The sequence below is a fragment of the Vanessa atalanta genome, chromosome 6, assembly GCF_905147765.1.
Source record: "Vanessa atalanta chromosome 6, ilVanAtal1.2, whole genome shotgun sequence".
NCBI classification, from domain to species: Eukaryota; Metazoa; Arthropoda; class Insecta; order Lepidoptera; family Nymphalidae; genus Vanessa; species Vanessa atalanta.
The window spans coordinates 2,711,975-2,739,122 of record NC_061876.1 but is presented as its reverse complement, the minus strand read 5'-3'; the positions used below and the strand labels follow the sequence as shown (position 1 = coordinate 2,739,122).

The 27,148-nt window shown below is 32.6% G+C and overlaps 2 protein-coding genes across 2 annotated transcripts; both read left to right on the top strand.

Moving 5' to 3' along the window:
• Positions 1-21,828: 21,828 nt before the first annotated feature.
• Positions 21,829-24,200, top strand: LOC125064658. Its single transcript, XM_047671818.1, has 2 exons — positions 21,829-21,832; positions 23,098-24,200. Exons 1-2 carry the CDS (start codon positions 21,829-21,831, stop codon positions 24,198-24,200), a joined length of 1,107 nt encoding a protein of 368 aa, XP_047527774.1.
• Positions 24,201-25,851: 1,651 nt separating this feature from the next.
• On the top strand, positions 25,852-26,664 carry LOC125064657. The gene has a single exon (XM_047671817.1). It carries the CDS (start codon positions 25,852-25,854, stop codon positions 26,662-26,664), a length of 813 nt encoding a protein of 270 aa, XP_047527773.1.
• The last annotated feature ends 484 nt before the right edge of the window (positions 26,665-27,148 follow it).

Here is a 27,148-nt window from a genome sequence, read left to right as displayed (position 1 = left end):
ACTCAACATATAAAGTACTCAGAAGATTTTTTTTTTTACATTAAAATAGTAAATATTTTTTTCAAAGGATATATTTTATGTACTCTTGGAAGCCTACAAATATCTACTATAGGAAATTATAACGCGAACGGCAGACTTAGAATTTTTTAACAAAATTTTATGGAGTCACGATACTCGTAGCTCAACTATCACAGTCGTGATTGACGCTCATTTCCTTGTCTACGGTTTGGATAACTATCTTTGGATTATTTGAGATATTCTATTAATATTTTAAGATAAAATATTAATAGATGGTAATATTTATGATAGGCTTAATAATTTAAGTCCTCTGCTTCCAGTCCTGCCCTATGCCTCTCTTTTTATATACTGAACATATATTTATCAATATTTTTATTTCATAAAACGGGAGCTTCACTTGGAAAAAGAAACAAAAACTTAATTACTCACATTTAATAGAACAGTTCCATTTTCAAATGCCGGATTTTTTTTAAATTTTCCGTTATTTCAAAAAACGAAGGCAACTTGAATAATAATATACTTGAATTTCAGTCCACTGTTCGGTGTAGTATAAGTTCAAGGGACGGTTATATTTTTTGCCAATACCACATAAATAGGCAGATATGATTTTCTACATGATGTCCGTCTGATTAAATTAGGCAGAGATTTCTTGTTATAATTTGTAAGTCTACTCTAACATAATGAATAGAAAAATACCATAAGCAGCTACAAATTTTCAACAAGATCAATTTACGACACGTAAACACACACAAGTAACGGTAAACACTGATATAAATCGCACCGTTTTAGCGTAATGTCGCCATTTGCACGTATACCACTCACAGAGTAAACAGCGTTTAAAGTCTTCGATATATAGCCTCATAAAAATGAATCAATTATATATGAATATGCCATCGTCATTTTGTGTGTTCAAATTATTTAATTGTTATTTAAGCACGGATTATAGTCGACTCACTATCGGCCATTAAATAAAATATAATTCCTTATTTATGATTAAGGTCTAATTAATTAACTGCGATTCAACGGGGAAATGCTGCTAGCATTCTTGCCACCATTCCACGCAGTCAAGGTTTATACAGTAACTATTTTTAATTCATATTTGTATGTATATTTAAGCACTTAATATTATCAATTCTTATGTTAATAAATTGATTGAAATTTTGAACAATGAAGAAAAAGAAAATTAAAATACAATTAAAATAAAAAATTATTAGAGCTTTCTAACTGGTCCTTTTCAGTAGTTCCTACACTCCAAATTGGTGTCCAAAATGTCTTATGTTTAATATAATCCAAGCCCTTCTGGGTAGGTTACACTCATGAGATATTCTACCAGCAAACAGCAATAATTAGAATTTTTTTGTTCCGGTCCGAAGAATACCTGAGGGTGAGGGTGCATTGGCGATGGAATCTTTATATTTCTTATAGCGCAATCGTCTATGAGAGGTGGCAACTTGTCACCAGGTGGACCAATTATAGCCTATCCATTGAAAATTCAAAGTGGAGTATTTATTCATTAGTTATAGTATTTATTTATTTATATTTAAAAGATAACGTTAAATATGAACTGAGTAGAACTGAGTAAATAGATACTGAGTTACATACACCATAGAAATCTAGGATTTTTTATTACTCTGTTCCCAAGATAGAATCTGTCAAATTGCACCATCCTGTTCTCTGTTACGAGGAACATAACAGTAACTTTTATTACAAAAAATAAATATAATGGTCATTACAATATAATGTCACCTGCCCAGAGACTGAGCATTAATATGGACTGCCTATATACAAACATTCAAGCATCTTTTGATATAGATTTGTTTAATGCAGTGAATAAAGAATGTATCAAAAGCTCTGTGAAAATTTATAATAAACTAGCTGTGCCGGCGGCATCGACTGCTTCGAATTCATCTTGTGACGAAAATCTTTCAAGAATTTATATACAACCCCTCATATAGCACGTCACTCAAAAGGTAAGAAAGTGATGTATGTTTTTCTTTTATTTCAGCAATTTTCTTCCGCCATTTTTTGAGAATGTTTCCAACATATTTTATATGTTCGAAACCTTTTTACATTTTTTATTTTCAGAGATTTATTTTTTTTTGTTCTTTGGCTAGTAATAAACAGTTATTTAAATAAAATATATTAGGCTAAGTTTAAGGTATCAAACCTGCTTCGTTCGGAAGCGTTAAAAGCGTAACAGACAGGCAGACAGACAAAGTTACTTTAGCTTTTATAATATTAGAACAGATAACATTATCGTCATAAATTTTGAGATGGAAGAAATTTTTCAAAGATTTTCAGAGATTTGATCAACTTTTCAATTAGGACCATAAAAATATAATTTTATATATTGAGAGATGTTCAAACTTTATCTCGAATAAAACTCCGATATGAATTTCTAATGAACGTCTTTGATAATAATTGTCAAGTTAAATTAATTTTATTTATGAGAAATCGTCATGAGTTGCTAAATTATGAAAATTGTAGAACAATAATTTATTTTATTATCTATAAATTATTTTAAACTTAAATCCATCTTAAAGATTGTTGATTACGTCTTGACAAATTGGTATGATTAATTTTATGAGCGAACTCGAATTTGAGTAAGAAATTTTGATTAAATAGTTACGAGTCGATATTCACGTCTCCTTATTGTGTTGCATAAAAATTATTGTTTATTTTGTTATTTTGTTTGCTATTGTTTAATTTTACTTGTTTGTGCGGCTTTGTGCTAGCCGGTCTGGGTAGGTACCACCCACTGATCAGATATTCTACCACCAAACATCTGAGTTCCTAAGGTTGGTGGCACATTGGCGATAAAAGGAATGGTTAATATTTCTATTACAGCGCCTTTTTCTATGGACGGTGGTGACCACTTACCACAGGTGGCTCATTTGCTCGTCCACCTTCCCATATCATATATATATGTATATATATATATATATATATATAACGGGGCGAAGTTACTTTGGTTGTTGATTTGGATAATTAATGAAACGCGTAGTTGGCAATAATGTTTGATGGCTGATTTACTTTTAAGAGCGGTCCCGAAAGGAGTTGTAAGTGTCATGGCAACGCCAGTCGTTATGTTTTGACAAGCTACTGGAATGCGATGGTTGCTTGCAAACCCATCTATGATGAATGAATTATTGTAATATTTTGATATTATTGTGGTGTACGATTATTGAATCAATTAATACAGTGATTAGACGATATTAAATACGTTGAACGTGAACATCTCTATTGCACGCCCACATTACATAATATATATATATATATATATATATATATATATATATTACGTAATTAGTTTTAAACTGTTACGCTCGCAATAATATCTATAACTGTTTTTACATCAGCTCTACTTGTCTATTGTATCTAACGAAAACATGCGGTTATTAAAGAAACGTGTACAATGTTTATGAAATTCAATTTTTTCCATGAAGCGTCACAAAACTGGTCCGCAGTGCGACGAAGCGAGCAATCGCTATTCTCATTATTTCAGCTTGTTACTTATGAAGTAACTTTGTCGGGGAGTAAATTACTCGTCGTAATACAGAAGCTGTTTGAAACCGAGAGAGGTAAATTAGCTGTCATCTTTAACACTTCCTTACAAAAACTTTCCGTTGTTTCCCTTTTTATATATCTGAACCACTCGGTAGATATATTTTTTATATTTAATTATTAATATTAGGTCAAAACAAAACAGGGCGAAACAAATTTAATAAGCAAATAAGGTTTATCATTTACTTTTGATATAACTTTTTTTTATATATTACATTATTTACATAAATAAATACAGGGTCGATCATGTCATTGAATTTCATGGATTTAATTTCGAAATATCACGATTCTACGAATCATTCGGATATATGTTATCGACTACAAAATAATAATTTTTTAATCATTTATAATTGTGGATAGGTTTCGATTGGGTTTATCGTCAGCTGCACGAATTTATTGATAAAGATGTGTGCGCGATTGTTTTTGTGTACCTATATTTATCTCATCAAGTTATTAATAACTTGTATAATGACGGATGAATATATGCAACATTGATTATTATTATTATATTATAATAATTGTTCTACTGTTGATACAGTGATATGTAGGTCAGTTTTTGAGTGAGTGACAAGTGAGTTGCAAAATAAATATATGTAAGACACCACTGCAGTACTTATTCTATAAATAGAAACTCGAAACTCACTGCCGAACAGGAGCGTGAAATGTCAGACTGTTATATGCGAAATGGACTATAATAATAATACAATTTATAACATACACGTATCAAAATAGTGTATCACTGTAAGTCGCTTATCAACATTCGGAGAAGTGAATCGTACTACAGTATGTTTTTAGAATGAGTAAACAAAACGAAAATAAATAAAGCATTATCAGCAATATATATATTTATAAAATTTAAATTAAAATCTTATGTTATATAAAATAATACCTGTTTATATTACGTTGCAAGATATTTTGTATGGTCGTGCTAATTTCATGAACTATTGGTCTGTTTTGCATAATTCTCTTTGCGGTAGATAGACTATTTATTGAGGTTATGTTACGAATATAAGGACGAATATAATCAGAATTATTTAACGTCAACCAATATGGCAAAATGTTTTGCAATGCATAAACATTTTGTAATAACTGTTATCTGTTCGATATTCAAAATCTGATAAATGCAAAGAAGCGACAAAGTTTATAAAAAACTTTCCAGAAAGTTCTTTATATGGAGGAAATATACGGAATTATTTTTCCATATTATTACAAGAGATTAACAGACAGCACTGGTGTTAAGTGCGTAAAATAATCTAATTTGACATGTCTAGAAATTTCGCTACAAATCTGGTCTAACGTTTTTCCAAGCTGTCTGGAATTACAACATTCCAAATTTTACTGGTACTATATTTAATTATAACCTCCAGGTGGAGATTTCTGCAGATTTGCTGAATATAGTCTTCCATAGACCATATTCCGCAACTTGTTGATAACTTACTTGAAATTCTTAAATTTGCTAATAAACCCTTTCTCGGAATCGGATTTAATTAATTAGCGAATTTGAAATTGAGTTTGTATAAAATTAAAAAAAAATTATGTCTCCGAGTATTCTCCAACTCCAAGTTCCCATATTTTTAACAAAAAACATACATGCCAATTTTCTTCATATTTTGAAACACATAATTTTGTCAAATTCGTACAATAACAGGCAATGGAAAGAAAACATCGTGATGAGCTCATGTTTTCTTTTTTTAGAACAAATCTAGTTCAAATATTAAAACGTTAAAAAAAATCTATTTATAATGATGTACATAAAATATTGAATTAATTACACTTACGAAATCGCATGTAATACAATCGATGTACATACATATTGTATTTGCATGCTATCTTAGTGTCATCAATTTCGATCTATCCCACCGACGGTCACTGCTACCAACAGCTGAGACTCTGCTACCCTGTACCGCTTGATAAGTTCGATAATTAGGACATTTAATTGCATTTACGTGTTCTGTCGCTATCCATGCTTGCGCTCCATTTATTGTGACTGTGTATTTTGTAACAATAAGAAGTTTTATATATCAATTCATTTTATAAAACGAAAAAAGAACAAAAATTAAATATATAATTGAATGACAAAAAAATTGAAGTCTCATGAGACATCAGGTAGGCACGAAGTTGCTTTCGCCATAATTAACAATGTTCGAAAATAATTAAATAACAAGAAATATTTTTTTATTACAAATCCCATGTGAATTAAAACAATAAGCAAAACATATTTAAATAAAATAGTATTTAAAAGTAAGAGACAGAGAGATAAAGAAAGAGAGGAAAGGTTGCCTGAGCATAATACTTTTTCCTTACATGACGATTTCTCCCATTTCACTTTACGATAAGCCGCGTACAAGAACTTCGTTCGAAACCTCTGATGAAACCTATAATATCAAAATCATTAAATAAACAACTGTATAAGTAAATAAAAATTACAATATAACGTAGAGATTTATACGGACATTAAACAACTTACCGCTTAGCAGCCTCCATTATACAGTATAAGCAAGATTAAAGTCGAATTAATTTCTAAAAGCCAGTCCTCAGTATTTAGAGCATAATAATGTATTTGAGTAGTGGTATGGACGCGTCGGACAGCGATCGAGCCACAGGGCTTAATCGCGACTCATCCACTTCGGATTGAAACGAAGGATTATGTCACATGTGCAAACTTTATGCTTTAAATTAAATTTACAATATAAATATTTATACATATATCACTTTAAATAATGATAAAAAATATATTGCATATGAATTATTTATTAATTTTGTATATTTAAAATAAAAGTGTCACAGGTAAAAGGAAGGAAAGTAGGAACAAGAAGGACTTCTTTCAATAGATACAATTCGATGAATGTTTGTTGATTCAAAAAGATTTTTAAATCAGTAGATTGGAAGTAATGTTATGTTGAGTTGTGATTTACCAAAAATCTCAAGTGTAGACATAAAGAATTGCTGTTCATTTAAATAAATTCCTGTGATTCTACAGTATCTATAGCTTTTCTTTTTACAAGTTTACCTATATTTTTGTGATATGTAACTTTTGTTTTCTTAATGTTTAACGTTACCTTGTTTAAACTAAGCCAATATACTTGTTTAGATTCTGATGTCAAATAAATAATTGGCATATAAATATAATATCACAATGGCACGGATAGCACGTCTCTGAAGAAATTCTAATGAAATAAACTATATTACATTGTTAAACTGTATGTTTCCTTTTTATTAAAAAATAGATTGCCTTTAAAGCTTTCATCTTCCGCGTGTTGTTCCCTTTAAGAATAATTTAGTAATTCACTTGTAAGATCATTTATATTATAACTTATATATTATATCCTCATATATAAATATGGGGAATAGAAAAGGTCCTATAAGCGATCCTTGGAGGACCCCTTACTAGCTGAGACCTCGAGATCGTATGTTCTTTTTACCCCGACGCACGAGTTGTTTTAACAGGCTACTCGTACTTTATAAAAAATAACACATATATCGAAGTTATTTAAAGAACAATGGCAAACTCGCCAACAATTTTTTGGACATAATATTACTAAAAATAGATAATTAAAATGTTAATGTTATATCATTCATAAAAATATAATTAAAAAGAAAACAACGTCTTTGTCTTTTTAATGGCTTTCTAATTACTTTACCGAAAATTTGTTCGTCATAGTTTAAGTTCTTATTAAAATTATTAAGCAATATTGGATCCAATCTTTATAATTTTAGAACTTAATTTCAATCACTTGAAAAAGTTTCCGAATTACAATTTGTTTATTTTACTGTTCAATAAAAAGCCAGGTCTCGCTAACCAAAACTTTTTATTACCAGTTTTTGTAATACAAGAATATTATAAAGTATTTCGCGCCTATAAAAGTCATATTAAGTGATATTAAAAGTTAATAAAAACAACATATTGGTACTTGGATGAAACCTCATCCAAGTACTAAATGTTGTTCCTTTCCGTAAAATTCCGAAAACCAGTAGTAAAAAAAAACAATAAATAATATGGAAGAAACAGTATAGAGTCTTATTAATAAATCAATATTAATCTTATTATTATATTAATATATATATCATAACAACATAATATACATTTTACGTACGGCAAGAGTATGGGATTGCGGGAGTGAGTGTTCCCACACTAGTACGAAGTACGAAGAGGGGGTAAGAAGGTGTAAGTGAGCAATTCTACTAACTTATAACTTGGACTATTCCTCACAAAATTTACCTCAGCTTAACTGAGGATCGTTTCAACTAATTAATATCGGTTACGATACGATAGCTAGTACATTCCGATCCAACTTTGACCGAAACTGGTTATTGCGTTAGTGCGATAGGTAGTCGGCTGAAAGGCAACGATGATGTTTCGATTCGATTGCGATAATCAGTAAATTTCTTAGTAGATTTGGGGCCATGTCTCCCGCTACTACACTAGTTGGACTTTTTTATGGTATAGTTTGGCGAATGAAAAAATAGGTCATTTGATGGTAATTGGTCACGACCGCCCTAAACAATGGCACTGTAAGAAATATTAACCGTTCCTTACATCACCAATGCTCCACCAACCTTGTGAACAAAGATATTATGTTGCGTGCCTATAGTTACATTGGCTCACTCACCCTTCAAACCGGAAAACAACAATACCCTACAACCAAGTAGATAGATAAATAGTACTAGTTGACTTACTCTCAAGGCACCGATAAATCTTACACATAAAAAATATAAGCACAATAACTATTTTTTATATTATATAAGTCTTCCATTATTTCATAAAAATACGTCGCGTATTTGTCATTTACCATGCGTCGCGTAAAAACCAGTTAAAAGCTTCATATGAAGGTCTTTAATTGAGACAGATACGAGTCGGAATTTTTATTATTTTGAATATAATAGTACTTATATTCCTTATTTTTATAAAATTACTCTTCTTAATATATATTTTTTCGGTAACGACAACATGTGATAGACAATACATAATTTAAAAAGAGGTTGACGTGATAAGTTTGGGTTTCTTATTTTTGAAACCCATATGTTTTCTTTGATCACGTATATTTATTTTTAAAAGTGTATTTTGTTAGAAACAATTTGAATAATTTACTCAGAGATAAAAACTTTGAGAATTAAATTGTATTTCTGGTATAGCCTTCTTGGCGCAAGGTATTACGCAGATTGAGAGCAGGTCAGTCACCTCCTCGTAGTACGTCGTAGTTACACTTGACCATGGGCAAATTAATCTTATTCTAAATATTCTATTAAATTACGTATCAGAATTGCTTGTAAAAGCCTACTAGAGTAAATAATATAGTAAACAAATATTTTAATTTTTTTGATTTTGAATGATTAAGCTCTACGAATATTTTGGATTGAAAAAAACTTATTAATACGCGTCATAAAATTTAGCAAATACAAACAACTACAGCAAAAACACGGAAGGTTGAAATATTTGAGCATAAATTTTTTCCGCTCTATATAGTTCACGATTTTTTTAAAAACGCTTGTGATTTTATGCTATAATTTGGCAAAAGCTGCAACACGTTTATGCAACTAGTGTCAAACACATTTTAATTTTTGTGTAAATCATTTTCGAATATTACTTTTTAATTTATAATTAATTTTTCATTGAGTATTATTTATATTTCATTACAATTATTTTATATATTTATTACAAATAAAGAACTGGCAGTATCCATCGTGTCATTGCTTGCGAAAAAATAGTTATAAAAAAATAGTCTATGTATTCGCGTTTTCAGCACGACTACGTAGGTACTAAAAATAATGACAATGAACGGATTGATTCAATAAATTGGAACAATTTAAAAATAAAATTTCAGGGTTTTGTGAAATTTTATTTTAGTGAATCAGTTGGGAAACAATTTTATAATGAATATGGTTAAATATCGGATAATATACATATTTAAATAAATTATTTATATAAAATTCCTAACCTAACCTAACATTTAAACCATAGTAATCATATTTCGAAAAATTCAAAATTCGAATTTGAAATAAAAGCCAAAACTGTTATTTATTGACGTCGAAGTGGAACTCGCCTTTTTTTAAACTAGTTCTTTGTCACACGATTAAAGTTCTAAGATCTTTGTTTTAACTTTTATGTCGTTTGTAATCACCTGTAATTTCTTTCATCTAATTTTATATGAAGACATAAGAAAACAATATGTATAACATATTTACACACGTAACATAAATAACAATTTTTCATGAGAAATTTAATATAAAATGTTGTATTCAAACAATGCGTTTAGCTTCAAAATAATTAACACATTTTAATTGTGTTACGATTCAATTATTTTGATATTTGATGTAAAACATTATATACAAATTAAAAAAGTACGATTATGCGTTTTATTTAAAAAAGAATCATTCATTCATTTATTATGAGTGTAATATGTGTCAGGCTTAGCCCAAATTCATTCAACACGCGGCGATGTAATCCCGAAGCGTGATTGAATGCTTTTATCCTCGACGAATCCGTCACGACTAAAATAACAAGTAAAATACTAATACAGCCGTTACTTTTTTTTGTTCTGGGCAAACGGGCAAAGGTTTAATTCAAACTGTAACCTTTTTTAGATTTGTAAATAGTCTAAGACGTAACTCGGTTCACTCATTCAAGGCGATGGCGAAATATAACAAACGGTGAAGCACAGGATTAACACAGTGTGGATGAAATGGCGGCAGATTACGGGAACAATTTGTGACACCCGTACTCCCCTTTAACTTAAGGAGAAGATCTATAAGACCATGGTCAGACCTACTGTTCTATATGGATCAGAGTGTTGGGTTACAAAGGAGATGACTGAAAGACAATTGCCTGTGGTGGAGATGAGAATTATGAGAGGAATATGTGGTGTTACGCGAGTGGATAGAGTAAGGAATGAGTACATAAGAAGAAGTTTGAAAGTGGCACCGGAAACCGAGAAGCTATGTGGAAACCAGCTGTCATGGTATGGGCATATTATGCGAAGGAATGAGGACCATGTTGTGAGGAAGGTGTTCAGCATGGACGTGGATGGATATAGAGGTATGGGATGACAAAAGCAACGATGGATGGACTGTGTGAAAGACGATATGGTTAGAAAGAATTTTACTTGTGAGATGACGTCCGACAGAAAAGTGGAAGAAGAAAACATGCTGCGTCGACCCCAAGAAAAAATGGGTTAAGGGCAGGAGGATGATGAATGAGTCTAAGACGTAAAGGTCATTGGTCTTGTCATTACACTGACTTACTTGGTGGCACCAGCATGGATAGGATTGCAGTAAGCCTAACATTTTTTTTAATTACCAACAATTTTTTTTTAATTAAAAACAAACAACAAAATTAATAACATTTTATTTTATTTTATTTTATTTTTATTTTTATTTTTATTTTTATTTTTATTTTTATTTTTATTTTTATTTTTATTTTTATTTTTTTTTTATTTTTATTTTTATTTTTATTTTTATTTTTATTTTTATTTTTATTTTTATTTTTATTTTTATTTTTATTTTTATTTTTATTTTTATTTTTATTTTTATTTTTATTTTTATTTTTATTTTTATTTTTATTTTTATTTTTATTTTTATTTTTATTTTTATTTTTATTTTTATTTTTATTTTTATTTTTATTTTTATTTTTATTTTTATTTTTATTTTTATTTTTATTTTTATTTTTATTTTTATTTTTATTTTTATTTTTATTTTTATTTTTATTTTTATTTTTATTTTTATTTTTATTTTTATTTTTATTTTTATTTTTATTTTTATTTTTATTTTTATTTTTATTTTTATTTTTATTTTTATTTTTATTTTTATTTTTATTTTTATTTTTATTTTTATTTTTATTTTTATTTTTATTTTTATTTTTATTTTTATTTTTATTTTTATTTTTATTTTTATTTTTATTTTTATTTTTATTTTTATTTTTATTTTTATTTTTATTTTTATTTTTATTTTTATTTTTATTTTTATTTTTATTTTTATTTTTATTTTTATTTTTATTTTTATTTTTATTTTTATTTTTATTTTTATTTTTATTTTTATTTTTATTTTTATTTTTATTTTTATTTTTATTTTTATTTTTATTTTTATTTTTATTTTTATTTTTATTTTTATTTTTATTTTTATTTTTATTTTTATTTTTATTTTTATTTTTATTTTTATTTTTATTATTATTTTTATTAGTGCAGCATTAGGCTAGTGCAGTTGGGAAAGGTGATCTGCTCTAGCCGCCCCCGCCTTGCCGGCCCGCAAGATGCCTCTTCACGCCTCGCTTGAAGGAACCCAGGTCATAAGAGGAGGGAAATACGTGCGCTGGTAAAGAATTCCATGTTTTGGAAGTGCGACAAAGAAAAGAGTTGCCAAATTTCTTTGTACGCGATGGAATTGATGTCACAGTTAGGCGGTGACATCGAGAACCAGCACGCGTGGACTTGTGAAGGAAAGGGGAAGCAGGAATAAGGGAGAATAGTTCCTCTGAGCACTCGCCGTGACACATTCGATAGAAAGCGCTGAGTGCCGCTATCTCTCGACGCAATTGTAAAGGCTCGAGGGTGTTGGTGACCTTTACATCGCCAATAATGCGAACCGCACGTCGCTGCAACCGATCCAAGGCCTCCAGTAGGTACTTAGCGGAGCCATCCCAGAGGTGCGAGCAATATTCAACGCAGGACCGTACCTGTGTTTTATACAGCAGGAGCAGTTGAGCAGGCGCGAAAAAACGCCGCACCTTGTTCAGGACTCCGAGTTTACGTGAGGCTGTTTTTATAACAGCCTCGATGTGATCCTTTGGATTGAGGTCGCACCGAACGTCGATTCCCAGTATGGCGACTTTGCTATGTATCTTCAGCGTGGTGCCACAGAGGGAAGGAGGAGGGGAAAATGGTGACTTTTTCGCTGTGAGAGCGCACACCTGTGTTTTCTTGGCGTTAAACTCAACAAGATTGTCAGAGCCCCATTTGGCGATGAGTCCTAACGTCCTATCGAGCTCAACAACAAGATCCCTCCGTCTCTCCTCAGTTTCCGCCCGTCCAGCCGCTGCGCGTCCGTGGTATCCCCCGTGCACCGTACTGTCATCTGCATAGCAATGTATGTTCCCGAGAGAGAGCATATCATTGATATGCAGAAGAAAGAGCGTGGGGGATATCACAGACCCCTGGGGGACTCCAGCATTCACTACATGGGATTTTGAAGCGCAACCATCAACTAGAACGCGAAGGCTGCGCTTGTGTAGGAAGCTAGCAATCCAGGTGCAGAGCTGAACCGGCAGACCGTATGCCGGCAGCTTGGAGAGAAGACTTCTGTGCCAGACTCTGTCGAAAGCCTTGGAGATATCGAGGCTGACGGCCAACGACTCTCCACGCTTATCGATAGCTTCACCCCAGAGGTGTGTTACGTACGCTAGAAGATCACCTGTGGACCGTTTTGGTCGAAACCCGTACTGACGATCATTAATTAGACAATGATCTTCTAGGTAATGGATCAGTTGGTTGTTTAAGATCCGTTCCATCACCTTACAAAGAACTGAGGTGATAGCTATTGGCCGATAATTTGCCGGGTCAGATCGATCCCCTTTTTTGGGAGCCGCTTGCACATTAGCTTCTCTCCAAGAATCCGGCACACATCCTGTAGAAAGAGACAGCTGGAACAGGCGCGTTAACACAGGAGACAGCTCGGCTGCACACTTCATCAGCACTATGGCTGGTATTCCATCGGGACCGCTAGCTTTCCGCACATCAAGTGATTGTAGCTCTGCACGTACATCACGTTGCCTGATTTTGATGTCAGGCATCGTGTAGCCACATGAAGGAATTGTTGGTGGCAGCGCACTACAATCATTGATTACGGAATTATCCGCAAAGAGTTTTGCCAGAAGATCAGCTTTCTCCTGCGGACTGTGAGCTAGCGATCCGTCCGGATACCTGAGCGGTGGCAGCGAAGGTTGACAGAAATTGCTTTGCACAGATTTGGTCAGACGCCAGAAGCTACGGGAGCCTCTAGGTTGTGAAATAAGGTCATGGCCAAACCGCGCAATGCGCTGTGCATCCGCTCTAGTGTATGCCTTCCTACAAGACTTGGAAGTTTTATTGTAGGTTGCTCACTCTCCACATACTCACTCCTATTAATGCACGCCTATAACAATTTATCATGAACCAATAACCTCAGCATCTTAGTAATTTTTAGTATATTTTATTGTGTTGAATTAATTCGTATAAAAACAAATATTATTAAATAAAAGTTTAAAACTTATATCAAAAAGTTCTTTAAAATTATGTGTTGTCACGATTTTCAATTTGAGTTAATACTGTAAGATTATTATTAAATTATTGGAAAAAAAAAATTTGATTCGCCGAACGAATTCAACCTCAAATCTACAGACTTATAAGTCACACTGCTTAGTGAGATTACGAGGTCAGTCTGAAAAATATAAAGATTTCAATAGATTAGTAAGAAAGTACTCTGCGACGACCGTCGTCCCTGGCTACGACTAGTACATGATTATCTTTGCTTTAAATTAAAAAGTTTTACTTCCAAATGTTAGACTATAATAAAATACAACAATATATCCTTAAGTAACGTACGTTCTTTTTTTAAAAACCATGCCTGTAAAGTGACTTTTCAACTGATATCTCTTCGCAAAACTCCGTGTACAAATGTAGGCACATAAATGTAGGGTAAGATATTCGCTTTCATTTATTACTGTCTCTGAAACTGAGGTTTAACAATATCTCAACGAACCAAAACTTTATATATTATTTCATACCTACTTATACTTTTACTTAAAAGATTTCATTTGTATGACTTTTTATCCTTTTTAACCTTTATTACCTATTATGTTTAAAATCTTTAAATCATTTAGAACTTAGTTAATTTTGGTTGAAGGTTTGTGTACAAGCCCGTCTGGGTAAGCACCACTCACTTACCGCATATATTGTAACACCAAGCAGCATTTTTTAATTTTATATAAGAGCCGAAATGGCCCAGTAATTAGAAAGCGTGCATCTTAACCGATGATTTCGGGTAGCACCACTGAATTTCTACTCGTATGTGCTCAATTTGTGTTTATAATTCATCACGTGCTCGGCGGTGAAGGAAAACATCGTGAGGAAGCCTGCATGTGTCTAATTTCAACGGCATTCTACCACATGTGTATTCCACCAACCCGCACTGTAGCAGTGTGGTGGAATATTCTCCAAACCTTCTCCTTAAAGGAAGAGGAGGCCTTAGCCCAGCAGTGGGAAATTAACAGACTGTTAATATGTAATATGTGTTAATGCGTACAAGCACAATGGACATAACATCTCAGTTGGTAGGGTTGGTGGCACTGGCGATGTAAGGAATCGTTAAAATTTCTTAGGATAAATGTTTATGACCAGTGGTAACCACTCACCACCAGGTGGCCTATTTGCTCGACCACCTATCTATGCTTTCAAAAATGTGCATATGATTACGTACCCGCTTAAAAAGCTTAACTTGTTCGGTGTTATTAAAATTCGATTTCTTCGTATCGACATCACTAGTTCACATGGTTGCTCACACACCACTTAACTCTTTTTTTTTAAACCCAGTACGGCTATTTCTTACATCGTATACTGGTATGTATGTATTTTATATATAATATATACAAAAATATATTACAAATATATTATCTAAAACTAATATATCACAAATAAAATAATGTTCCGTCAATAATGTGCGAACTTTACGAACACGCATTATCAGATATCATTATTTACAACCGAAATTATATATCGCGTGATTAACTGCGGAAATCGGATACCGACATAACAACATATCAACATTGTAATTAATTTTATAAAAAAACCAAACTGTTCAATATTTGCGTTTTATTAAGTCGAAAATTGAGTGGCAGTTTTACAGGTGATAAGACTTTATAGGAAACTCAGATGAATACCATCAACTTATAAGAGTGTCTTGCGGCGTTTTTATTATTTATTTGTTAAAACATCAAAATATATACCTTCTATTATTAGGAATAATGACCTAACCTAACCTAATCAACCCGCATTGGAGCAGTGTGGTGGAATATGCTCCAAACCTTCTCCTCAAAGGGAGAGGAGGCCTTAGCCCAACAGTGGTTAATTTACAGGCTGCTTATGTATGTATGTAATGTGACAAATGGTCTGCTGTAAGAACTATTGACCACCCCTTTGCCAACATCTTCAAAGCTCTACCAACCTCGGAAAGTAAGACTTTCCTTTTAATTTCTTTATACAATTAATCTTTTACAAAGCTACTGAGGTCGACTTAAAATATTTTTACATTATAAGAATAAATTTTCTGCCAGACGATAGTAAAGTCACTCACGGCCCGAACTTTACACTATCTAGAATTTTTAGGAGATAATTTGATATCGTACTTAATCTTACCATAAATACTGAGGTGTTCAAACTGCAATTAAGGTTGTAATCTAGGAATACCTAATATAACTTTATGCATTATACTTAATGACTTTGTGGAAAGATTTGTGGCTGATTTTAGAATTGTTAAGCTGTGTTTATGCTCGTCGATTAAATGAATCCATTCCATCTGTTCTTGTTGCGTTTACTTATTTTGTATAAATAACTGCTCTGACCATATTAATTATTCCGGCTCAACATATTCAAGGGGCTATACATTGTAAATTTATTGTAGCGCTCCCATAAATATTCAATTTTTTTTTTAAATCAGAATGGTCTTTCCTGTTCCAATATTTCAAACAGCCCGAGCAATTCGTTTTTGAAGAATTAATATTGTGATGATAATGCTGTCCTGACCGATTTCAGTCACGGTGCCCAATCTCTTGGGACACCAGCCAACTATGCAGGACATATTACAGTATACAAGTATGTTCGCAAACACGGGTACACTAATTATTCCCTCACTCTCATAATCCAATGGAACGGAAAATCCGACACGACCGGAAAGATTTCAGGTGCAGGCCCAACGACTTTCCGTGTTTTCGGAGGCACGGGATAGTACACACTTCCAACTTCCCGAGTCTGCGTTGCTGCTGTATTTTTGTGACAGAAAACCCCAATATTTTTTTGGCGGCTAGAAATAAGGCTTGAACCCAGAACCTAGAAATTTGTGACCTTATATCTAGCCACTAACCTGACGAATTTGTTAATATTATGCATGATAAATGAGTGAGGTTTAATTGACAATGACGAGATGATCTAGTGAATAGAACCTCTGGACCTTATTTCTATATTTAAATATATCTGTCTTAGAATGTTAAAGGAAAAGTCAATGACGCTTGAACTGAATTAAATTTTACGGGTGTCTCTAAACCAAATCACCAAAATCAAACTGGGGCACTGTTGAGGAATAAGCTCCAAATCTTTTCATAACACGTTGACTGAAAACGATGCTGGTTCCAAAATTATTTCCCAATTATTTCACTCTGTGTGGTTGGTTGGCATTTATTCATACAACTTTGGGATTAAATCATACACCGTAACCACAAGCACCTATGACACTGTGATTACTATTGGAAATATCGGTAAACCCTTAATGTGGGATAATGAGAATTCCAAACAGACACACTGAGAAACACAACGTGCTTAAGACACAAGGAAGCCTTTGTGAAGAAGTCGTATTTGAAGAAGAAATTGTACGAGCTGTTACTGTACCTTTGACGTTGAACAAGTCTGTGGGATCTTTTGAATAATATAAAATGTATCCCTCTTCTTTGCTATTTTTTTTTTAAAAAGGACGTAATATTTTCTGCTAATGTAGACGAGGCGTAAGCTTATTTTTATTCATGTGAAAGTAACTTTTATGAATTAATCTTTAACATTAGTCTATTCCCTAGATCTTTTTTTCGAATGATTCTGGGTCGTATTTTTTATTCTGTTTAATTTCAGAATTTATTTTGTATTATCATTCGGCTGATTTTTTTATTAAAATATTTTGTTTGAGAGGTTTAATTGAATCGAACAAAGCATTTTTATCAACCATTTTAAAATAAGAAACATGGTAGCTGGAATTAGTTTCAAAAATATTTTCGCACGATACCACACTGCTTGAAGTTCATGATATAATATTCTTTCTGTTGGATTATTACTGATCATCAATTCATTTAAATAAAAAAAAAAAAACAACTTTTGTATAATGGTCATTGTACAAATTACATTAACATTTAGCCTGTAATTTATGCCACGGCTAGGTTAAGGTCCCTGTCTGTATGAGGAAAAGGAGAGATTATTCCACCAAGCTCCAAAGGAAGTTGGATTGGGTATTCAACATATGTAAATAAATCCTAGCAAAAGATTATAAATAGCATGGCATAGATATAATGAATTATGTTTTATTAAAATGTATTTTAATTGGTAAAATATATGACAATAAAACTCTGAGAACCAACATAAATATAGTTCGATAAGAATAAATATTTTATAACCACCAATAAGTTTATATATGTTAATCATTAATCACGATGAGACCAGTGAAAAATGAACTTGCTACTTTTAAACATTTGTTCTTATTGCGAGATGCTTAGGATGTGTTTTTGGATAAATCGAGGTCATAGGAAGCTGGTCACTGACCGTTCAAATGGACCTCCGTTTCAGAACATTGTCATTGCATTATATCGTCTATTGTCATAAAATGGTGATCATTTTTCAACAACAAATCGAATACGTTGTATTATCAGTATTTGTCGATGGTTCTGTGCACGTCGATAAGAAACGGTTTAAAAAAAAGTTACGATAAATTTAATGATCAAAACAATTTTATTACAAGTTTTATTTAATATATAGCTAATATTTTTTGACTTCTAAAATAATTAAACGTAGTTGTAATTGAAATGTTATATATGCATGACATGTAATGTCACCTACTCTACTTTCTGAACCGGCGGTTGCTTTACATTTCAACATTGTGAGGTGACGATTCAAATGTGCTTTTATGAGCCTACATGAATCAAACATATTTTCATTTTCATTTTGATTTTAAATTAGCTCGTGTTATAGTTTAAGGCTTATAAATATTGTATCCTCTGATCTATCTGTACACATTAGGAACATACACAATCATCACCATTAATATTCATAGAAAAATAAAAAAAATACTATAAAAATTTATGAACATCCAATGTCTTTCTGTGCAATGGAAGGATTGTAACGACAACCCAAAAGTCGAATTTTATTCGTGCATTTCAAGGTTATGGTTTAATTAAAACTGACCTACACAAACACGTGAACAATTAAAACATTACACTCCTTTTTGGACCGTCGTGTAACTACTTAAAACACTATAACGCTTATATTATTTAAAATTTTAAGTAGAAACAACACTACAAAATATATAAATAGCGAACAATTTTACTTAACTCGTATACAAAAAGTCTTTTATTAAAATATTATGTTAATACGACAGATTTAGAGTCCACAAGCCGTCCGACCAACCGTGCCCCAAGTTTGTGCTATGCACAGACTTGCCCCGCTATTACTTTACTTTGTATTCGTGTAATTGTACCGTTCTAAACTGTAAATAATTTTCTAGGCGAGATAATCTAGTCGATGGAGGTAATACTTACCATAAATAAATTGCTTTGTAGCTATGATTAATTTTAAAACATTTATTCTTATGTTCAAGTATAGCTGGGTCTTCGTGGGTATAAAAAAGTGCCCCAAATTTTTGTTAGAAGGTTAGCTACTCTATATCTGTCGGTAATACCATTGAGATTTAAATATCGAAAACTGATATCATACACATACATAAGAATTCTTCATTCATACGTATTCGTAAGGATTACTATTGTTACACATAAATAGAACAATTGCTATGGAAAAAATAAAACTAATAACCATAAATCCTTGCTTTCAAGTCCTCTTGACATATAACAGTGTTTATAAGGCGTAATAATGACGTCATTATACCTGGCGTTAGTGTGAATTACACACACATGTGCAAGATGATATGAAAAAGTAATATTACCCTACCAAGTAATTTTGAAGCCTAATCTTACGTGTTATGATATAATTACTCTGGATACTTTATTTAACAACTTAATGTTTTTAAAGCGAAATAATATTTAATCTGTTCTTACATTAAATCGTTTATTCTGCGTAAGTATAAATGAGTACATATTTTAAATTACAACTATTACAATAAAGTAAGAAAATAAGGTAACTAGTGCTTATCGGCAAAAATGATTGGAGGGTTTGTAGTGTAAACGGGCCATATTAATGGCCACCATCCATAGAAGTTGGCGCTGTAAGAAATTTTAACAATTCCAACCATCACCAATACGGCGCCAACCTTGGAGAAAGATGTTATGTCCCTTGTGCCTGTAATAACACTGCCTCACTCACCTTCATATGTGAACGCAACAATACTAACAATAAGTACTGTTGCTTCGCAGTAGAATGCCTAATGAGTGAGTTGTGCCTTCCCAGACGGGTTTGAACAAAGACCTGCAACCAAGTGAAAATTAAGGATTCTTAATCTTAACAGGCCCTAAAAATAAATTATTTAATTTATTTATTTAGAAATATTTACGAATGCTTTTTTGCTGTCTAAAGCAAGTATTCCCTTAAATTTTATTTACCAAATTAAGATTATTTCCATGTTAATACTTCATACTCACGAAGCTCTGAAGTTTTAACGAGGTCAGATTTTCAAATAAAGAGCCGCGTCAACTCGTAAGGAAAATTTTGATTGGTGTTATGTTTTGACGAAAATCCTCTAAATTTTCTCTTCGACACACTTTGATATGATACAAGGAAACATATATTCACAGATTGAAGAATCTTTATTTATATCATCTGTCTGTCTGTTGTCACTGCCAAGCAACTGAATCAAATTTGATGTTATTTCGTTTGAAGCAAGGTTAAACTCCAAGGAAGGAAATATGTTACTTTTTTATACCTAAGATCTACTTAACAACGCCCAATACGGAAATTAGCGTATATATTTTAATTAGCAGAGCACAGACTAATTAACAAACAGATAAAGACCCTAATATTTTTTTAAGTCGACTAAAAGGAACGAAACATCAATATTAAAACAACGAATTAATCTGTGTATATATAAATAAAAGTATACGTTTTATCTAATTTTTTGTGTGTACTATACTGCATATTAAATAGCGTGACTGTTCAAGATCAAATGACATTATGCCAAATAATCATTTGGTTTATCATTTCGTCAATAGATGGCGTTAGATGTATTTTACATTGCGCTATCGAAATGTTTTTTCTAAACTATAATACAATTTTTGTAATTTCATAAAGTGCGATCAATTACACTATCTGACCAGCAGTACATACTCGGTGGTTTTATTTTGAAGTCTCACAGTACCAACACTACCGGCTATCAACCCTAACATTGGTCCTTCGAGCCGGATAGTGTTTTTTGTGAGCGGTGAAGCCGCTTTCCCCGTATCTCCGCAGTGGATTGCTGCAGTAAGGAAACACGCATCAGAGGCCGCAGCAGCGTGCATTGGTGGGCGGACGAGAGCAACTGCAGCGGATTAGTTCAAAGTGTCGCCACCTACAGAGGGCGCCACTTACAATAGGTCAACAAATTGTGTTTGTGTGAAGTGCAATCTTGTGAGTACATTATTTTCAATTAATAATTAAAAGTGAAAAAGTTAGCTTTCTTTTGAACTTTGAAAATTTACGAAGAATTTTAAACTTAGAAAATTTATTGATTAATTTAGATTTACTTTGTAATTTCAAGCATGTTAGTTAAGGACTTAGAATAATTTTAAAAAAAACGAAGGAACGGGGAACCTATGCCCGATTTCTAAAAAAAAAAATACAAAACACTTTAAATATTTTAGATTTGATTTGAAAAAAAAAAAATATTTAATACTTTTATTTTAAATTACCTTAATTCATAACTTGGATATTTTAAAAATGGAAGGTTTAATAAATGTTTTAAAAGATTCGAAAAATATAATACAGAAAGGTCTAATTAACTTTAAAAAATGTAGTAAAGATAGACTAACAGTAGAATATATTGGAACCAAGCAAGAATTGTTAGAAATGGATTGGTCTATATTTAGAGAGAATAATACTAAATTATATGAAAGATTTAAATTGGAGGACATAGAACAAATGGTAGGTGATATATATGATGATGTTGAGAATACTTATATAGTTTATAAGAGTCTTATGAAAACAACGCTTAACAAAATCTGTTCGACAAAGGGATCAGTACAAAGTGAAAACACTTCAGGTATGTCGAAACCAGTTAATCCTTTTGTTAAACTACCAAAGATCGCTATCCCAATATTTTCTGGTAAATATGGGTAATGGACAACATTTCACGATCTTTTTACCTCTTTAGTGCACAAAAATGATTCATTAGATAATGTACAAAAAATGCATTATTTGAAAAGTCACCTTTCCGGTGAAGCTGAACAGCTCATTCGCCACACTCCAATAACTTCCGCTAACTATAATGAGTGCTGGGCTCAATTAGAAAAAAGATATAATAACAAGAAATATCTGACTAATTGTATTTTAAAAAGATTGTTTGGTCAAAAACGAATAAATGTCGAGTCAGCTTCATCGTTGAAAGAATTATTAGATAACACGTGTGATTGTTTACATGCACTTAGAAACTTAAATATGAACGTAAATACATGGGATATTATTATCATACACATTGTTTCTCTCAAACTAGATAGTGAAACTCGTAAACAATGGGAGTTAAATGTTTGCGCCAGCGATTCCAATAACGATTTGCCAACCTTTGAACAATTCAAACTATTTATTGAAAATCGTTTTCGTGCTTTAGAATTTTTAGAACCAAAGGTATCAATGGCTCAGCAGGTATATAAAAATTATAACTATAACAATTCTCATGGTGCAAAGGTAATGTTAGCCACTAACTCGTCAAGTATGCGCTGTGAATACTGCTCAGAACCGCACAAACTTTGTTTTTGCAAGAAGTTTACTAAACAGCCGATTGAAAGTAGACGAGAGTTTGTGATGAAGAACCGAATCTGCTTTAACTGTTTAGGTAGTAATCACACCGTATATGATTGCAAAAAGTTTACCACTTGTAGAGTTTGTCAGAAGCGCCATCACTCTCTTCTTCATTTTAATCCGCAATCAGAGCAAACCACAACAGTGAAGCCTACGATAGAAAATGTTAATTCCTCTACTAGTTCTCCTCCGATAGTTTCGTGCTTGTCGACAGGAAGGGTGTCAAAGCCAAGACAGGTTTTATTAGCCACAGCGCTAATTAAAGTCGAGTCGAAGAATGGCGAGTATCATCCCGTCCGTGCCTTACTTGATCAGGGCTCCCAAGCTTGTTTTATAACCGAAGCAGCAGTTCAATTTCTTAGTCTAAAAAAGACACCTATACAAGGAGTTATATCAGGACTTGGTGAAAATAGTTCAACCATTGCTAGGTCTATGGTACATTTAAATATAAGATCCCGAGTGAATTTCGACTTCGTGTTTACGGTGTAAGCATACGTGTTAAACAAAATAACATCCTACTTACCTGAACGTAGCGTCAACACTAACTTAAATTGGCTAAGTGTCACGAACCTGTGTCTTGCAGATCCAGGATTCCACACCTCCAATAAAATTGATATTTTATTAGGTGCTGACGTTTACAGCCACATCATTACTGAGGGGATTATAAAAAATCCTGCCTGCAATTTAATCGCCCAAAATACTACCTTAGGATGGGTCATCTCGGGTGTTGTGGATAACGAAGATAAAGAGAGGTCAAAAGTTATCAATGTATTACATGCTCAGGTAGATAAAGAAGATGATATTTTAAAAAGATTTTGGGAATTAGAAGAACAAACTAGTACAAAGCAAATACTTACACCGGAAAAAAAAGCATGTGAAGAGTTCTATAGTCTAACTACAAGAAGAGATGAAAGTGGGAGATATATTGTTAAGTTACCTTTTCGTGAAGTGAATACACTATGCATGTCTGGAAATTCACGAGATATAGCTCAAAAAAGATTTAGGTCATTAGAAAAAAGATTAGGAGATAATAAAGAACTAAAAGAAAAGTACGTAGAGGTTATACAAGAATATTTATCATTAGGACACATGAGACCAATAGCAAAAGATGATATGAAGAAAGATAAAGCTTTTTACTTACCTCATCATGCGGTTGTACGCGACGATAAAACTACTACAAAAGTTCGAGTAGTTTTTAATGCATCTCAGAAGAACAGTAACGGAGTTTCTTTAAATGATAATCTTATGGTAGGACCGAAATTGCAAGCTGACTTAAGGCACACCATATTAAGATGGCGATTGTATCCCATAGCACTGGTAGCAGATATAATTAAAATGTATCGGCAAGTCGGAATTGCTGAAGGAGATGCAATGTTCCAACGCATACTTTGGCGTGATTGTCCGGAAAAAGAAATTGTTGACTATGAACTAACGACAGTTACCTTTGGTACAGCTTCTGCACCTTATCAAGCCGTTCGGACGTTACACCAAGTTGCTTTTGATGAAGGGAACAACTATCAACTTGCAAAAGATAAAGTACTCAATTGTTTCTATATGGATGATCTTATGACAGGGTGTTATGAAGTGGATCAAGGATTAGAAACATATACACAAATAACAGCATTATTAGGTAAAGATGGATTTAAATTGCAAAAATGGAATTCTAATAATCAAGAATCAATATAAGAAATTAAGAAAATGGAGAATGAGAAATATCAAGGACAATTATATATAAATGGAACAAACAAGGATATAATTTATATGGACAACATAGACAAGGTTAAAGAAATATCACACGAAGAAGTAAAAGAAGTAGAAATCAAGATAGATAGTACAATAAAAATATTAAGAATTTTAAGAAGAAATATTTAAAAAAAATATTAACTAAAAGATCAATCATTTCAAATATAGCACGACTATTTGATCCTTTAGGTTGGATAGCCCCAAGTATAGTACTAGCAAAGGTATTCATACAAAAGTTATGGCTTACCGGCGTTAGTTGGGATGAAGAACTAAACGTGGAGTTAGTGAAGGAGTGGATTGACTATCGAGAGCAACTGTCACTACTTACCGACGTACGCATACCTCGTTGGATAGGCACAAGATTGAATCAGAAGCTGGAACTGCATGGATTTAGTGACGCTTCTAAGACAGCTTACTCAGCCGTGATTTATTTGAGGACCATTGACCTTGAAGGTAAAATACACGTGACACTTATTGTTGCAAAAACCAGAGTAGCTCCTGTAAAACAAATTAGTATTCCACGGCTAGAGTTGTGTGGAGCAGTTCTTCTGTCACAACTTTTGATCGAAACAGCTAATATCTTGAGTATTCCCAAAGATCAAATTAAAGCATGGACCGATTCCACAGTTGTACTAGCCTGGATAAACGACCACCCAAGTAGATGGAAGACGTTTGTAGCTAATCGAACATCTGAAATACTAACGAACATGAAAGCATCGCAATGGTTTCATGTTTCAACAAAGGATAACCCCGCAGACTGTGCATCTAGGGGAATACCGCCGAGATCACTTCTCACCTGTGATTTATGGTTTTCAGGACCATTATTCCTGAAAAAGGACAATATATCTTATAACAGAACAAATAATTTAAACAAATTAAACTTGGATTTACAGGAGTGCGTTAAATCTTATGTAACGGTTGTTCCAAATAATTCAATTTTTGAAAGGTATTCTACATTAAAAAGCCTAATAAAGGTTGTTGCATATTGTCGAAGATTCCTGAAAAATAACAAAATATATCGTGGAATGTATTTACAAAAGGTGGAATTAGATGCTGCGCTGGAATGTTGTATAAGACAAACACAAATAGAAATATTTACAAAGGAATATATACAATTACAGGGTAAAGGTTATTTACAAATAAAGTCAAGTGTATTGAAGTCACTCTGTCCTTACCTTGATAATAAAGGAATAATAAGAGTAAGAGGCAGATTGGAGAAAGCTCAGTTGAGTGAACAGACCAAACATCCGATTGTACTACCACGCTGTAGTCCAGTTACTCGACTTATAATAGTCGATGCTCATGCCAAAACGCTGCACGGAGGTCTTCAGTTGATGATAAGTTTTTTGAGGACAGCCTACTGGATAATTGGAATTAGAAACTTAGCCAAAACCACATATACAAGTGTGTTAAGTGTGCTAAGCAAAGAGCAAAGATAAATCATCAATTTATGGGTTCATTACCGTCCGTTAGATGTACTCCAGCTCGTCCATTTTTACATAGCGGTGTAGATTACGCGGGACCCAAAAATCTTAGAACAACGAAGGGTCGTGGGCACCGTTCGTACAAAGGCTATATATGTCTTTTTGTATGCATGGTTACTCGTGCTTTACATTTAGAAGTAGTCAGTGACATGAACACCGAGGCATTTTTGGCAGCTTTCAGACGTTTCGTGTCTAGACGTGGTCACTGTGCTAAGTTGTGGAGCGATAACGGTACCACTTTTGTCGGTGCCGCAAGAGAGTTAAAGGAATTAGTAGCAATTCAACCATCTATAGCAGAGCATTTAGAATCGAATGGTACGGAGTGGCACTTCATTCCTCCGTACAGTCCCAATTTCGGCGGACTGTGGGAAGCAGGGGTAAAATCAACAAAATTTCACTTAAAAAGAGTCATAGGTGACTCGACCCTTACATTCGAGGAAATGACCACGCTTCTGACCCAAGTGGAAGCTTGTTTGAATTCGCGACCCATGAGTGTTATTCATGTCGGTGATCCTGGTAAAGCATTACCTTTAATACCTGGACATTTCCTAATTGGCGAACCCTTACTGAATGTACCGGATAATCAATTTGAAAGTTCAAGGTTGAATCACTTATCGCGTTGGCAATTTGTTCAGAGAATGATTCAATCGTTTTGGAAACGTTGGTCAAACGAATACCTGTCTAATTTGATGAATCGGTATAAATGGTCTTGTCAAGTTCCTGAACCATCAGTTGGTGACATAGTCTTGATAAAGGAAGATAATTTACCACCAAATCGTTGGTTGTTAGGTCGTATATTACATAAACATCCTGGTAGTGATAATATTACCCGTGTAGTCACAGTACGCACTAAGACCAATACAATTAAAAGACCAACGTCTAAAATTTGCATTCTACCAATTACCGAACAAAAGAATGTTTAATTTTTTTTGTGTTATTAGATCGTATTATATTCATATCCATGTTTTAGTTCCACTTTTGTATTATTATTGTTATGTTTTTTTATTATTCTTAGGACAAATGTAATTGTATTAGATAGAGAGACCAAATAATATTTGCTATTGCTAAATGTTATTACTTTAAATGTACCTAGCACAAGTATAGATTTATTTTATGTTTCATTGTTATTTAATTTAAGGTACTTAGTATTTTTAAGTTATTATTGTTCAGTTTTAAGTTTAGTTCAAACCAGCATATTATTGTATTCAACAAAATATTTTGTCTGGTTTCTTATTATATGTGTGCAACTTTTAAGTAAACTCGGAAAGGATGTTCCTTCAGTAACGTCCTTGGTGGGCGGTATGTTCAAGATCAAATGACATTATGCCAAATAATCATTTGGTTTATCATTTCGTCAATAGATGGCGTTAGATGTATTTTACATCGCGCTATCGAAATGTTTTTTTT

What these genes read in the sequence shown, in the direction of transcription:
- LOC125064657 (XM_047671817.1), top strand. Translation starts at nt 25,852, where the DNA reads ATGGTTACTCGTGCTTTACATTTAGAAGTAGTCAGTGACATGAACACC.